General features: G+C 40.6%; 1 protein-coding gene across 1 annotated transcript in view; it reads right to left on the reverse strand.

Annotated features, from left to right (window-relative positions):
* Positions 1 to 1181: 1181 nt before the first annotated feature.
* Positions 1182 to 17731, reverse strand: part of kcnj12a (potassium inwardly rectifying channel subfamily J member 12a) — a 17853-nt gene continuing 1303 nt past the window's right edge. The window contains exon 2 of the mRNA XM_052113672.1: positions 1182 to 5229. Coding sequence (XP_051969632.1) covers positions 3757 to 5073 — 1317 coding nt within the window. The 5' untranslated portion in view covers positions 5074 to 5229 and the 3' untranslated portion in view covers positions 1182 to 3756. The remainder of the gene's footprint in view (positions 5230 to 17731) is intronic.

Here is a 17731-nt window from a genome sequence, read left to right on the forward strand (position 1 = left end):
AACCAGATGAAAGGAGTTCCAACTCAGTCACACTGTTATTAATAATTTAGTCACATAAATTAGAGATGTTATAGATAACCTTATGTTGTTAACCAGTAATCTACATCCAACTCACAATCAATGGTGTAATGTAAAATGAGCATTTCAGTGGGACAAAATATGCAATATTATCGGTCCTTTCACTTATTTCATCACTCATCAAAAAAAGGTTGAGAACCACTTCCTTACAGCCTCGTTTTCATTCCCATCAAGGTGTCAGAAGTCAAACACGGTGCTACTGTGAATAAGAATACACATATCAAAGCTGTGTTTTATTGTTACAGTAGACGATGTATTTTAACACTTTGAATGTAATGTTTTTTTTACTTACACCCCTCCCAAGTGACATCATATCCTTGTCCAGTGCATTGTCCGAATTATAAATGTTTTGGGGGGGGGAAATGTGCGTGCTCAAACCCTAGTGTGAACGACCCTTATCGACTTAATTTTGGTCTGTTATTCAGAACATTCAAGCCAGAAATTCAGCAATTCATATTATTTCTTCAGTTCAACTTTTCACTGAAACTGTATAATTTGTAATTAAAAAATATGTTGAATTAAAATAGAAACAAATGCAAAATAGAAGCATTTTCAGACTTTTGGGTCTCACTGTATAGGTGCACCTACCTTTTTAAAATTCAGCTTTAAAAACTATAACAAGTCAATTTATAGCACCTCAGAAATATCTGTCTTTTTGTTGTTCCATGTCCCTAAATTCCATTTGGAATGTTGTCCAATGCGAGACAATGCCTTTCACTAACCATTACAATGTGAAGAACATGTTCTGTTACAACAGTGTACTCCATGTTTCTATGGAAACAGAAACCACAGAGATGGAGTTGAACTATATGACAACATTGTGCGAACCATCCTACTGGAACCAGACCGAGGTTTAAACATCAGTGTGGGAAAAACTGTGACAAATATATGAAATAAACAGAACATGCTTCACTTTTACTTGGTTGTTTTGGTGCATTGAACTGAATTATGTATGCTGATTCTATTGTCAATATATGACTGTGTTATCTATCTTTAGATATTATTGCAACGATAACGTTTGTTTTTTTTGTTTTTAAAGGAAAATGCATTTATTCTTATTTAAATAGTACAAATCAACACAACATGTGATTTTTCAGTCTTCCACTTTTATCGTTGAGCATTGTTGTATTCATAATCATCCATCATTATATCCAAAAATACATCAAGTTTTCATTGAGTGCATCTTGTTTAGCACACCACTGCTCTTTATAACGGGTAAGAAGTGAATGTGCTCACAGGTGCTGAATAATCTCATAGAAAAGGCTTTGGAATAATAGTGAAACATGATAGTTTAACCTATAATATGTTTATATAAATAATTGTACAGTACAACTCTGTGCTTTCTCAGGGAATACATTGCTTTACTTCAATCCGGTACAATTGAAATGGTTTTCTCCTGATAAATAATTCATCATGCATCACGTATTGCTTTGATCTTTTCATTATTGCTTCATGAATGTGCCCTTCCATTCATACTGTCATACAGACAACAGACAAGTGACACACACATAGTATGTAGGCAGCTCACTAGGTTTTGGAACAGAGCCAGTGTGATTTGGAACATTAATGTATTTTAACAATGTCTTGCCTCATATACCTTCATTGTAAGTGCTTAAATGTAAACACAATTTTTAATTGTTTCATAAAACTGAAGGTCAGCCTACAAGTCAAAGTTAATCAGCAGCATTTCACAGATGCTACATAGAGCGTAGCCTACATAATATTGGATCCGGACCATGCCAACGTGACACCTGTTTCGGGGACAAAAGCTAAAAGTGTTCAAATAATGTTTTTTGGTATTGATGAAAATGTATCATTTTAAACGGGTCTTATTGAGATCTCCGAAGGTCTGCCATCACATGGTCAAACTAATAAAACTACATTATCTAACTAAATATATACCTATATTTTGATATCAATATATCTATGTAACACGTATGCATGAGCATGTTGTCGCAGGTTTAGGATTGTTCGTAATTTAACCTCCTTGTGTGTCTGATATGAGGCCGTGCTCAGCTGCAAAACACAAACACACACACACAATCATTCACACTCAGGTGCTCACATTGTTCACTTGGTCTGTCTAGAAAGTGCAGTTTAAATGGGAATTTATCATGTTTGACTGATCTGTGTGTGTGTGTGTTGTGTGTGTGTGTGTGTGTGTGTGTGTGTGTGTAAAACTCAAGGGACAGTTTGCCCCGGCATTGCTTGTCATTTGTGCGTGGATTGAATGCAAAAATAAAAATGCTAATTTATTATTCCTTTTCTTTCTAAAGGTAATGCTTATATCTCTCGCAATAAAGTAATACCGCACGCAAAATCATGTATTTATGCAGACATATTTACACAATTAAGAAATAGTTCACCTAAAAAGGAAAATTCTGTCATTATTTACTCACCCTCATGTTGTTCCAAACCCATATTCTGCTATTTTTCCGTGAGATTACTGCTCTTTTCCAATGAAAGTGTATGGGGTAAACATGTCTGTCAAGCTCCCAATGGGGCGATAAATATTTGTAGGAGTAAAAAATGACAATTTTATTTTTGAGTGAACTATTCCTTTTAAGGAAGTTTCTGGGTTCAATACAAGTTAAGCTCAATCAACAGCATTTGTGGCATAATGTTGATTAACACAAAAACACTTTCGTCCGGTCCCTCAAAAATGAATGTTGCAATGAGTCACTTACAATGGAAGTGAATGGGGACAATTTTTGGAGGGTTTAAAGGCAGAAATGTGAAGCTTATAATCTTATATAAACACTTACACTTACAAGCCATTGAAATAGCCATGCCCCTCTTTCTAAAACCCCACACTAGCCCAAAGATACGAAATGAGCTTAACTGAGACCGACATCATGCAGAAACGGTTGTCAAAAGCAACAGAAGCATAATAGCGCCCTCTACTGACAACTGTTATGAGAAACATGGCTTAAAAATGGCATTAAGCCTCAATAATTCACTGCAACTACAAAACTATGAGAACGTGCAAAATCATTGAAGGGACAAAAGTGCCGTTGTCCGCAGACACATTTTTGTTTGCTGTTTACAGAGTCTAGATCTGTCACAGCGACTGGTCCGCGATCTTTCAGGGATTAGGCCATTTCTTACAGCACCATTGAAACTCATGTAATATTTGATTTGGTCTTTTTAATGGTCGTTTAAGGGTTTACGCTGTTATGTTGTCACGGCAACGAAAAGTAAAATACGCTATAACTTTACACAGAAAAGTTAGTAAGTGATTTTATCACATTCAAATCATGCTAACATGCATATTGTTTACTTCCATTGTAAGTAAATTTGCAATCCCGGTTTTTACTTTTTTTCAAAATACGTTTTTGTGGTTATTAACATTATGCCACAAGTGCTGTTGATTGAACTTAACTTGGACCCGGAATATTCCTTTAAGAATCAATATTTTAACAGCTAAATTATTTTCATGAAAAATAGGAAGAGATTCAAGTTTTCCGTGCAGGATAAATATTCCCTCTGGCTGTTCTACAAGTGTTCTCGTCTCCTCTACATATTTCTCCAGCTTTCAAACATTCATTAGCTTTCCCTCATTCACACGCTCACTCTCTCCGTATGGCACTTTGCATTGTTCTGCATTTTTGAATCTCCAGTATCTCCAGGAACGAAACACAAAATTTGACTAAGTATCAAAAAGGTCATAGCACAGGTTCATATCTCAGATTCCCGACGGTATGACATTTGCTCTCTGCAACGGGGAGTCTGCAGCCGATCGAAGTCATGCCGCGGCGTTCTCTCAGGGCTGAGGCTCATCGCTCGCTCTGGCTTGATCCTCTCTGAACTTTCATCCTCTTCCTCTTCGTGGCTCAGTATCGCCAGCTCGTTCTCGTAGCAGAACGAGTTGGCGCTGGGCACGACGAGGTACTTGTTTTCCATCATGTCCTTGGCACTACAGCGAGGAGTGGACGACACCTCGTATGTCTTGTGGAAGTGTGAGTAGTCGACTTTGTATTGGTTCTTCTCCTCAAACAGCACAGACTCAAATCGGTGCCCCCAGAGGACCTCGCTGGCCAGATACGAGCTTCGAGCCTGTGCCGTCATGGCCGTTGCTTCCACCATGCCTTCCAAGATCACTACGATCTCAAAATCTGCCGTTTCAAGGTCCTGCTTACTGAGGCCAAACAGGGGGCTCTCCTGGTCGATTTGATGAAGGATGGTGATTGGCGAGACAAGGAAGATGCGGTCGAGTCCTTTATCAAAGCCAACGTTTATGTCCAGTTGGTCAAGCGGAATGTACTCGCCTTCGGCCGTGACGCGCGGTTTGATGAGCTGTGCCCGAACGTGTGCCTCTACGATGTGACTCTTTCGTAGGTTCCCTACCCGCCACATTAAGCACAGTCTTCCGTCACGCATGGCGATGACTGCGTTATTTGAGAACAGTAGAGTTTGTGCTCGCTTCTTGGGCCGGGCCATTTTGGCCATGATGGCGCCGATCATGAAGCAGTCGATAATGCTGCCCACGATAGACTGGAAGACCACGAGAAACACCGCAAGAGGACACTCCTCCGTGACGCAACGGAAACCATAACCGATAGTCGTTTGCGTCTCAATGGAGAACAGGAATGCAGCGATGAAACCGTTCACCTGCAAGACACACGGCGTAAAGTTATCGTCACCTGCCGGGTTGTCCAGGTCACCGTGAAGAAGTGCGATAACCCAAAATGCCAATCCAAACGCCAACCAGGAAATTACAAAGACAAGCGTGAAAGCAATTAGCATGTAGCGCCAACGGATGTCCACGCAGGTGGTAAACATGTCCGCCAGGTAGCGCTGGGACTTCTCGTCCATGTTGGTGAACTGCACATTGCACTGCCCATTCTTTTTCACAAAACGGTTGCGACATTTCCGCCTAGTGTGGATTTTGCCATTGCCGTATCCATTCATCCCTCCACCGTGCATGGTCGTTAGACGCAGACCATCCTCCTCTGTCGACACGACACTGTAACGACCGATCCGACCCACGCTCATCGTCTTCAACCACGTTCCAATCTTTTCGATCTTTCGTTTCCTCTCTTTTTGAGAGGTTTAACGGTATTTTAAGTTCTTATTAATTCTCCGGGATCAGTAGATGTGATCTTGCGATAAATCCCGTTAAATGTAGAAGACGCTCTGTTTCGGAGGACCCTAGAGGAGAAAAAAAGAACAAATTAGTCAAGTATGTTAACATTGACAAGGATGACATTTGAGAGAGAATGATCAAAGTTCACCCATGCAACTGTAGTGCACGCCGAAAGGATAGCTTCTCATCTGTTAGCCAACCCTCTCGCTCACATGTTAAGCCAATCGGCTCACATGGTGTAAGCTGATTGGTCCTTTGACATGTAATCGGGTAGCCAATCAACTTGCATCTTTCTCTTTGTCTAAGATATAAATTGCTCAGTTTTGCATATAAGCCGGTATAACCGCAGCATGCTGCGAGTTTTGCTCAGTTGGTAGCTGGGGCTTTTCAGCTTGCACGCTCAGGTCTGCTTTTGGCCATGATGCATAGAAGTATGCCAAATCTGTCTGGCATATATCACGGTCGAGGCCCACATAGTCATTTAGTTCATTAGCATTACGCTAGAAAGCATACACTCGGTATACATGGCCCTTCGGAGCAGCAGCAGTACACAAGTCTTGGTGATAGATCTGCTCGGTTAAGTGTTGTGTTTTGTGTTTGTGTTGAGTTATGTGCAGCTTCCCTGGTTTATTGGTGGATTTTTTGTAATGTATATTTGTGCAGCAGCATGCTCATGCTAACTCTGTATGTCTGTTTTGTTTCTATTACAGAAATGACGGAGTCTTTCATTTTTTTAGGATAATGTAAATGGTGCTGGCTAGTTTCGGAAAATTCTTTGAGGTGCTTAAAATTTCTGTCTAGGCAGGCAGCTCATTAGTTTATTTATTTATTTAATAGTTGTGTTTATTTACTTAATAAAAACAAATCATTTAAGTGAATTGGAGAGTTCATGTTAATAAACAGATTCCCTTATATTTAGCATTGGGAACTCAGATTCATTTTAGTGTGTCGGTTCTTTTGGATGAATCATGTAAATGAACCAGTCCACATATATTTATGTATTTGGCAGACGCTTTTATCCAAAGCGACTTACAGTGCACTTATTACAGGGACAATCCCCCCGGAGCAACCTGGAGTTAAGTGCCTTGCTCAAGGACACAATGGTGGTGGCTGTGGGGATCGAACCAGCAACCTTCTGATTACCAGTTATGTGCTTTAGCCCACTACGCCACCACCACTCCCTTAACATAAAAGATTCAATGATTCACTTGAGCCCCACACAGCCTTAAAGGGACTTTGCCTTCTTTTTTAATGTAAAATATATAGTGTATTGCTGCTGTTAATCACTATAGTTTGGTTCAGTTATATAAAATAGGGTGTTTTCTAGTTTATTAGTGTACATTATACACTCACCTAAAGGATTATTAGGAACACCATACTAATACTGTGTTTGACCCCCTTTCGCTTTCAGAACTGCCTTAATTCTACGTGGCATTGATTCAACAAGGAGCTGAAAGCATTCTTTAGAAATGTTGGCCCATATTGATAGGATAGCATCTTGCAGTTGATGGAGATTTGTGGGATGCACATCCAGGGCACGAAGCTCCCGTTCCACCACATCCCAAAGATGCTCTATTGGGTTGAGATCTGGTGACTGTGGGGGCCATTTTAGTACAGTGAACTCATTGTCATGTTCAAGAAACCAATTTGAAATGATTCGAGCTTTGTGACATGGTGCATTATCCTGCTGGAAGTAGCCATCAGAGGATGGGTACATGGTGGCCATAAAGGGATGGACATGGTCAGAAACAATGCTCAGGTAGGCCGTGGCATTTAAACGATGCCCAATTGGCACTAAGGGGCCTAAAGTGTGCCAAGAAAACATCCCCCACACCATTACACCACCACCACCAGCCTGCACAGTGGTAACAAGGCATGATGGATCCATGTTCTCATTCTGTTTACGCCAAATTCTGACTCTACCATCTGAATGTCTCAACAGAAATCGAGACTCATCAGACCAGGCAACATTTTTCCAGTCTTCAACTGTCCAATTTTGGTGAGCTCTTGCAAATTGTAGCCTCATTTTCCTATTTATAGTGGAGATGAGTGGTACCCGGTGGGGTCTTCTGCTGTTGTAGCCCATCCGCCTCAAGGTTGTGCGTGTTGTGGCTTCACAAATGCTTTGCTGCATACCTCGGTTGTAACGAGTGGTTATTTCAGGCAAAGTTGCTCTTCTATCAGCTTGAATCAGTCGGCCCATTCTCCTCTGACCTCTAGCATCAACAAGGCATTTTCGCCCACAGGACTGCCACATACTGGATGTTTTTCCCTTTTCACACCATTCTTTGTAAACCCTAGAAATGGTTGTGCGTGAAAATCCCAGTAACTGAGCAGATTGTGAAATACTCAGACCAGCCCGTCTGGCACCAACAACCATGCCACGCTCAAAATTGCTTAAATCACCTTTCTTTCCCATTCTGACATTCAGTTTGGAGTTCAGGAGATTGTCTTGACCAGGACCACACCCCTAAATGCATTGGAGCAACTGCCATGTGATTGGCTGATTAGATAATTGCATTAATGAGAAATTGAACAGGTGTTCCTAATAATCCTTTAGGTGAGTGTAGATACATGTATGTTCATTTTAATGTTGTCACCGTATTTGTGTAACCCTTACCAAAATGAACTATGGTTTTTCGATAGTAATATTGAAATAGACATGGCTGTAGTAAATATGGATAATTTGATTAATTTTGTGGTTACTGTGGTATTGCAACAATATGGAATATCACCCTAATTAAATATATGAATATGGGGATATAATTAAGTTCTGCAATCAGAACTGATGGTCTAACAAACAAGGCAATCTTTTGAAAGAGCCACAGAGCCGTAGTGTTTACTTTTGTGAGAGGAATCAACCTACTGTATGAAAGGTTTACTTCTAGTTATCTCTGCATTAACAAAAATACACATCAGCGTTAATGGCAGTTTTGATGATGTTTTAAAGTAATTGATCAGTTTAATAACAGCAGCATGTTGCTAGATAGTCACATTTTCCTTTATTATTCAGAATCAACTTAGTTCTTGTACAGGTTGGATATTGTATGAGTAACTGGATGTTGTATTCCTTTCAAGTTTCTCTTGTCTGCCTTTTTGTTCTCATCGCCTACATTATTGATCAGAGCTCTTGTTTTAAACCTGCGTAACACAACAGAGATGCTCTAGCTATCAGATCACACATATTCAGACACACACAGATGAACAACCAAAGTCTTTTCTCAGGGGAGAGTATCTTACCTTCCAAAACCTTTGCACCAAAATCAAAATGATGAAAGGAAGTTTTAACAGTTTGGGAGATCAGTGTGTGTGTTAGCGATGTTTGCGCACAGATGCCTGGGTTTTATACACATGATTCAGACACTCTGGAGACCGGTGTGTGCATGGGGCTTTGACCATGGGTGCAGTCTCACAGTTCTCAAGAGATCGTAAGTGGGTTGAGAGGGGGAGGGATAGACATTGCTGAAGAAACAGACAGATAAATGAACATTAGGGTTATGAAGAGGGTTGGGAATCAAGAAACATACTAAAAGAATTAAGGAACTAGAAGCGTTCACCCTAAAACAAAGGTTGACAGATTGTGGATTTTGCAGATACCAGTAACTTAGATGGCGAAAAGGGACGATAACCAATTAATTTTGTTTTATAAATCAATTTATGAATGTTTAAATATTATTTTAATCTTTCCTTGGTGTGATGAGCACATACATTGATGCTACAAGTGTCCAAAAAGAGTACAATTTGCTATATGCAACGCATAATTTAAATGAATATAAAAATGACTGAATACTGTTCACAAGACTCTAGACTGTCATTTAAGGGTTAAACTTCTGCCTCACTGAGTCACGTGACACAGCAGCATGCCGTCGATTTCCTTAAAGCGCTTCTATGGTTGAAGCGCCAACAAAAGTGCCTCTGGTAAGAAATCTCTATGTTTTTTTTAATTAAAAACTATTTGTTTGTAAAGAGGAGAGTCTCTAGTTTCATTTGATATGCCGCTTTAAATAATCTGTTCATTTTTTGCACGTCAGCGCGCTGATAAACATGATGTCCACATATGTGGACATTGGCACCACATTTCCTCAAAAGTAGAAAAAAATTGTTTGGATAACTTTCAACTCTAACACATCTGTGGGTCATTTCACTTCATTTTAATATACATTTTGTTCTGTTTTATTTTGTTATCTCTGCAATACGATTCTATTCATTAATATTAGTAAATGCATTACTATAGATTTACTCTGCAATTTCACATTGAGAATCAATGGGTGCATCCAAAAGCTGAAAGATTTTTCTTTCAGTGGCTTTATATGGAATTAGGATAAAAATAAGGAGCATTTCAAACTGTTCTGAGACCAGTGCAGACAGACAGCACACTGGAGGTTAAGTCATGCACTAAATAGGGAGCAAGGGAGCATCCTATAGCTCTCCTATAACTGTTCTGAGACCAGTGCAGACAGACACCACATTGGAGGTTATGTCATTCACTAAATAGGGAGCAAGGGAGCATCCTATAACTGTTCTGAGACCAGTGCAGACAGACAGCACACTGGAGGTTAAGTCATTCACTAAATAGGGAGCAAGGGAGCATCCTATAGCTCTCTATAACTGTTCTGAGACCAGTGCAGACAGACACCACATTGGAGGTTATGTCATTCACTAAATAGGGAGCAAGGGAGCATCCTATAGCTCTCCTATAACTGTTCTGAGACCAGTGCAGACAGACACCACATTGGAGGTTATGTCATTCACTAAATAGGGAGCAAGGGAGCATCCTATAGCTCTCCTATATCTGTTCTGAGACCAGTGCAGACAGACACCACATTGGAGGTTATGTCATTCACTAAATAGGGAGCAAGGGAGCATCCTATAGCTCTCCTATAACTGTTCTGAGACCAGTGCAGACAGACACCACATTGGAGGTTATGTCATTCACTAAATAGGGAGCAAGGGAGCATCCTATAGCTCTCCTATAACTGTTCTGAGACCAGTGCAGACAGACACCACATTGGAGGTTATGTCATTCACTAAATAGGGAGCAAGGGAGCATCCTATATCTCTCCTATAACTGTTCTGAGACCAGTGCAGACAGACACCACATTGGAGGTTATGTCATTCACTAAATAGGGAGCAAGAGAGCATCCTATAGCTCTCCTATAACTGTTCTGAGACCAGTGCAGACAGACAGCACACTGGAGGTTAAGTCATGCACTAAATAGGGAGCAAGGGAGCATCCTATAGCTCTCTGTGCAGCTAAGTGTATTCACTTCTAAAATCTGATCAAAAGTTCAGTTTCAGGCTGCAGATGATGTTTGGACCAGGCAGACGTGGGACAATGGTAATCAGTTGTCACAAACGCCACCTCTGAAAATCCGCTCGTCCGCCACCGGTGGGCTCTCTCGCCTGAGTATTAGCAGTTGGACTACAAATCCCAGAACCCACATACCTGGACTGATTGCACATACACACTTGTTCCCCATTTCACAGACTATTTAAGCACTAAGCAAGCTACGCTCGGTGCAAGTCTTGTTTTGCTACGGCTACTTTTCTGAGTGTTTCCCCTACTGCCTTGTTTATCTGGATATTGTAGTTGTCTGTCTGCTGCTGCTCTGACCTTCTGCCTGTTCTGATCACAATTACTGCTCTGTCTATGTTGCTGTTGTTATTCTCTGTATTTCGACCCACGCCTGTTTGTATTCTGATTCAGCTGTTGTTTAATAAACCGCACATGGATCTTAATCCCAGTTTGTCCGAGTCATTGTTACATCAGTACATAGATTCAGAATTTTATAATGCAACATTGTATTTTAACATGGTTGGCAGTGATTGGATGATGCTGGACATTATTCTGAATAAAAAACATGAATAAGCAACACTCCTGGACACATTATAAACTATTTAATGAAAAGAATCTGACTTTCTATAGCTTAGTGTTATTGAAAATCTCACAACGTAATCCCGCTGTCCACATATGTGAACATACATTTTTAGTAAAACTATTTGCTGTAGACAAAATATTTTTTGCTTGTTTATTAGGTGCTACAAGTTACAAATCAAAAATGAAAAGGGAAGTTACACGGGGGTCTCAGAAGGATAAAAAGGAGTGGTGGTTGTGTAGTGGTCTAACCACATAACTGGTAATCTGGTAATCAGAAGGTCACTGGTTCGAGCCCCACAGCTACCACCACTGTGTCCTTGAGCAAGGCACTTAACTCCAGGTTGCTCCGGGGGTATTGTCCCTGTAATAAAGTCTCTGTAAGTCACTTTGGATAAAAGCGTCTGCCAAATGCATAAATGTTAATGTAAAAAAAAAAGCCTGGGGACTTTTATTTTGAAATGTCTGCGCTTCCAAACAAAACATGCACATTTACAATCATCTACAATAAAAATACTATCAAGTATAAAGATCATCGTTCATCAATAGATCAACAGAGGCTGCTTGTCAAATACTTTTTCCTTTTTTTCTAGTGACACTGTCAAATCAATATGAATTCAACAATCAATAAAAGTTATATAAATAACAGTTCAAAAATGTGTCTTTTTTTAATAGCATCTCAAATTCAAATTAGTCCAGAAACAGTGATGCTGACAGAGACTTGGCCCTGTTACAATCCTCTATATGTATATATTCACCAAATTTAAGCTTTTTGTGTGTTGAGTGTTGATTTTCGTCAATACGCAGTAGTTTCAAAAAGCAACTGTCGGCACCGAACGGCGAGGGCGGAGCCAGGAGTTTTTCAAAAGGGTGGCCAGGCAGGGGCAAGCGATCAGTCTGTGGTGGCACACAAATGTTCGGGCAGCATTTTTATATCGTCGGACTGTGTGGTCGGGGGGGGGTCTCCTCTCTCAGGGACAGGTCACTATCTGGCACCCATGACCAGACCTCTGAAATGTTTCCTACCACCCGCAGTAATATATAGGATATAATGACACCCGAGATGGAGAGGTTTGGCGACCTTGGTGTGTACACATGTTACGTTTGTACATTTGTACAGAGATGATTTCACCTCTAAAAGACTAAATTGTGCCAAAAAATGTAAAAAAAAATGACTAAAACAGCAATTGCGAGTGTGGTGTCCAATGAGGTGGCCCCCCACCCCCTAGCTCTGCCAATGTTAATCATTAAAGCTGAAAACTAACTCGACCTCTACTACCTTTCTACTGGGTTTGGAACAACATAAAGCTGAGTAATATGATTTTTTTGTGCATGATCTTTCTTTAAGTTGAATCTAAAAAAAGGAGAGAAAGAATCAAGGGACTGCTGTACGACAAAGACTTTGAAGGGAGGAAACCCTGTGACCTCAGATCTAAATATATACGGTCAGCGCTCTGCGAGGTTTCATGCTTTATTTGTCCGGCCTGCTTCTGTAGATCACAGACACTCTTGAAAGAGCGATGTCACTATTGTCACAAAACAACATAAATAATACTACAAAATAGCTAAAACCTCTCCTCACCAAGCCTTATGAATTGAGGAATCATTTATGTCTGTCACTAACAGTGTGGGACATGTTTTATACTCAGGGTTTGGAGTTTCATCAACAAACCCCCTAAGTATATGTTTAATAATAATCGTGATGTCTAACCTTGACAAACACCACTAATTAATGACAAGAACCCTTTCTACATCCTCAGTGTTACTGAGAAAGTCATGCTTAAACTTCTGGAGAAAAGCAGAAACGTATTTCTCAATTGTGTTGTGTTTGTATTCTTCCATAAATGTCCCGTTTGTTTAATGTGACACGTGATATCATCATCACATAATTACACTGACTGAAGCGCCTCTGTTCTGTCTTCAGGTAAAAGAGAGAGAGAGGGAACAAATGCTGGAAGAAAAACATGATACCTGATCTGAAGACAACACTCACATACACACTCATACACACACCGTAGTGTTGTCCTGTATCTGTACTCCCTAGAGTCTCACGTCATGGTCATCATCCTCCTTTTTGCTTCAGTTGTCTCTGTTTGAAGGAGAACGTTTCTGAATGCTTTACATAATCTGTAATCCAGAGAATCCCACATTTAGGGAACAAAGTGTAGCCTATATACTATACACTGCAAAAATACATATGCTACCCTTAAAAAATAACTCTTTGGCTGAAGATGATTGAGTCGATTACATTTCTTCACTTAAAATGACTGTGTAGTCTCAACACAGTACAAAGAACCTAGTTGAAGTGGGTAAACCCAACAAAATTATATGTGTCAATGCAACTTTTTCCCTTTTTCTCCCAATTTGGAATGCCCAATTCCCAATGCTCTCTAAGTCCTTTTGGTGGCGTAGTGATTCACCTCAATCTTGGTGGTGGAGAATGAATCCCAGATGCCTCCGCATCTGAGACCGTCAATCTTATCACGTGGCTTTTTGAGCACGTTTCCACGGAGACAGCGTGTGTGGAGGCTTCACGCAATCCACAGCAGCATCCACGCTCCACTCACCACGCCCCCACTGAGAATGAACCACATCATAGTGACCACGAGGAGGTTACCCCATGTGACTCCACCCTCCCTAGCAACCAGTCCAATTTGGTTGCTTAGGAGACCTGGCTGGAGTCACTCAGCACGCCCTGGGTTAGTGAACTAACAAACTCCGGGGGTGCTAGCCAGCATCTTTTACCACTGAGCTACCCAGGCCCCTAATAAATCTCTTTTATTTCTTTATGCACTAACTAGCGAAAGAGAATGTTAGCATGCTAAATACATGCTGGTTGGATGCACTACAGAGTGTAGTTTTGTAAAAAAGAGAAAAAGGTGGAAGTGAAGTCCTAATGTACCCCATGTTCCCTAATTTATGGGCTACTGTGCACCCTCAGGAGCAAGTTGACTTGTAAGGGAACGGTGAGTTCTAGATTGTGGCAGCAAATTTGACCGGAGAATGTCATGATGTCCGTCCGTGAACTCAAGCGGAACAGAATGTGGTTCAGACGACCCACCGAAGCAGTTGTGTTTTAACAGAGGTGTATTTTAAAATGGAAAAGTTACAGTTTTGACCTAGACGCTAGTGAAATGTTTTTGCATGACCTAAAGCAACAGATAACACAAAAATAGATGTTCAAAAGAGAAATGGGACATATTGTGTTCAGGATCATTTTTATAGGGCTAATTCACAGGTGCGCACACACACACACACACACAAATATAATGTACTCTGTGTTACTTTCTACATCTCTGTGATTACATTAATATAAGCAATGTATTTAAAATTAATGTAAGCATATTAAATCAAAATGACAACATTAGATTACTCCAGGGTTTTCAACCATGGCCTGGTGCAAGCACCTGTCAGGGTTGTCGATTCATCCCTTTGACTCGAGTCTAATGAATCCATTCACCAAAAGATTCGTTTACTGATGGGTTCTGTAAGTCAGATGGGTATTGTGAGTCATTTACGATCGAATCAATGGATGTGAACGAGAACGATTCGCTCACTTAAGATTGTTCAAAACACTGATTTATTTACGAACCAAACATTGACACGGGCAGATGATTTGTGACTAGCTGAATCGGGTATTGAACCAAGGAATGATGGACATTTTGCATTCCAAACGGGATAAATCACCCTCCGAAGGGCACTTTGAAATGAGAACAGTCATTATAGTCGTGCTGTTAGATCACTTCAATCTGAATTACTTAAAAAGTGAGTTCTGAATGACTCTTATTATTTAAGCCCCACACCTTTTGACCATTCACACCTCTCACAGTGGGAGGTAAAGTCTTCGAAGGGAATAGGGCATAGGGATCATCACTGAATGGAACACACCCACTGAGTCGTTCACAATCGAATCACTGGATGTTAAGGAGAACGATTCGCTCACTTAAAAGATTCTTTCAAATCGCTGATCCGTTTACGAACCAAACAACCGTTAGGATTTTTACGAGTAGCTTTGTCAAGTATTGAATCAAAGGTTGGTACGATGTGTTTTCGGAAACAGGCTCAACAGTCAAACTGAATATTAATGTTAGCGAAGGTATTTATAAGGTGCATCCCAAACCGCACACTTCTGCACTATTCTACGCCATTTTGTATAGTAAGTAGTGCGAGTAGTACGTTTACACTGATAATGCAGCTGAAGTGTACTTTATGTACATGGATGATGCACATTTTCAACCGTCAAAACGGAGTGTGAAATATTAGCACTCAATGCACGCAGGCTTGCCGTTGTAGCGGAAGGGGCGGAGTTACCTGGCAGCGCTGCTGGCCTGACAAAACAGTTGTAAATAATAATAATAAGAATGTGAGCATCTTACAAATGTGAATTGAATGCTTTACAATCACCCCATGCTCTGAGATTATGTACGTTGTTTGAGATGCACTTGTTGAACTGTGGTTGGCTAACGTGCTAAGCTAGCGGCAACACATCACGTTACTTCCGTCTGCTGTTAAACACCGAACACTTCCATGCCCAATTCCCAATGCGCTCTAAGTCCTCATGGTGGCGTAGTGACTCGCCTCAACCCGGGTGGCGGAGGACGATTCTCAGTTGCCTTAAGCTGCGTTCACACTGCCAGCGACACGCAGCAACAAAACGACCCCGTCTCATTCATTTTCAGTGAGAGCTGGCGACTTCCGGCAACATGAGCGATGGCGACCGTTGGCGACCGGTGGGCGTGCCCAGCGACACGACAATTTGAGAAATATTTAACTTTATGCAAATGAAGAGCGACTTTCTGGAGCGACAGCCAATAGGAGAGAAGATGGTAGAGCTCATGTGATCCTAATATTTTAAACGGTGCTGTTTAGACTCTCCATACACACCACTAGCGACCAAACCGGCAGCCACTGAAGACATGCAGCGATAAAGTAGCTGGCAGTGTGAATGCAGCTTTAGACCGTCAATCCAAGCATCTTATCACGTGGCTTGTTGAGCGCGTTACCGCAGAGACGTAGCGCATGTGGCGGCATCCAAGCACAACTCACCACACGCCCCACCGAGAGCGAACCACTAATCGCCACCACAAGGAGGTTACCCCATGTGACTCTACCCTCCCTAGCAACCGGCCAATTTGGTTGCTTAGGAGACCCGACTGGAGTCACTCAGCACGTCCTGGATTCAAACTCGCGACTCCAAATGTGGTAGTTAGCGTCTTTACTGGATGAGCTACCCAAGCCCACCAATGATACTACACTTTAAAATTCATACACTTCATGTGTATTTTATAAGTGCATATTGTCGTTTAGGACCCTATAGTTTATATATCGGTATGAGTACCACGTGCATAACTTGCTACGGAAAAAGCTCCTTCAGGTAACAAATGCACAGTTTCACATTTACAGTGAGGGTCAAAGTCCATTTGTCAAAGTCAAAGTGTCCGTAAATGTGATTAAGGCCAGTGGTATGAGAGCACAGTTGACAGTAAAAGTTATCATGAGCTGTTCCAAATATTTCTAGGAGGTAAACCTGCTGTTTGTCTCTCTCAAATTCACTATTACTGGCTTTTAATCAGGTAGCTGATAGAGTCAATGAATAATTGAATGATTTGCGGTATTGAATTGCTTCTTTTTAATCATCTGACTCTGTAGAAGCCACAAGATTTGATCATATTCAACAATGAACTTCCCAGAGTTTTAGGCTGTTGACTTTGACAATATCTGATCAGGCAAGTGACATGAAAACCGAACTGTTGACATAATATGGATCATACAGTATGTGATTAATGAATTAACTTTGCTCACTGCTAATGGCCTCGTTTTCTCCAGTGTTTACAGTAGTTTAACTACGTTCTCTCTACGGCAATATTAGTAATACGGCATAATACTTTAATATATTACGTTAATTGCATAAATCGTTAGTTAGTGTTCATTCAGATTGTCCGAAATGTCATGAAACTTATTTAAATTCTTAATAGGCCTGTGTTTTAATTCATATTAATATTAATATTAATATTAATATTAATATTTGAATGGTCAAAACCTCTGATCTCTCTATATTTCAATACTGTATTATTATTAGATTTTTATTCGTGCATTAAGGAACAGACCAAGGAAACTCAGATGCATGCCTATGATTAAAATAGTTTGTATATCTATGCTATAGCAAACAATCTCCAACCAAAACGACTTACAATTAAATGCACAAATCACTTGGGACAGATAGACACATGCACGAGGATGTTGCATGCTCAGCTAGGCCTCACAAACATCATCATCCATGTTTTCAGTGATGTGTTTCTACATATGCATGTGGATTTTATTCTCTATGTGTTCATTGTTTTATTATCAGCGGTCTGGTGGTGGTCATTCTTTAGCATTTAAACCTGCTCAAATAAATCATTTCCTCTTAAAGTGTGAATCAGGATTAAAAAGGTGGAGAAATATCAGCAGCTCTGAGCCACCAGGGGTCAGGGGAGGGCTTTGACCCCTTCATTAGAGTAAAATGACCACATACACACTCGTTTGAATGTGTTCTGAATGGAATTATATCGCATTCTATTTTGTATCAACATTCTCACGGAATAAATCAGACATAATCTCCCTGTCGGGACATCAAGGGGCACCCTTAAAGCAAAAATGTTTAATAAATGTGCTTTATTCATTTAATAAAATGCAAATGTTTTGAGGGATAG

The sequence above is a fragment of the Xyrauchen texanus genome, chromosome 41 (assembly GCF_025860055.1).
Source record: "Xyrauchen texanus isolate HMW12.3.18 chromosome 41, RBS_HiC_50CHRs, whole genome shotgun sequence".
NCBI classification, from domain to species: Eukaryota; Metazoa; Chordata; class Actinopteri; order Cypriniformes; family Catostomidae; genus Xyrauchen; species Xyrauchen texanus.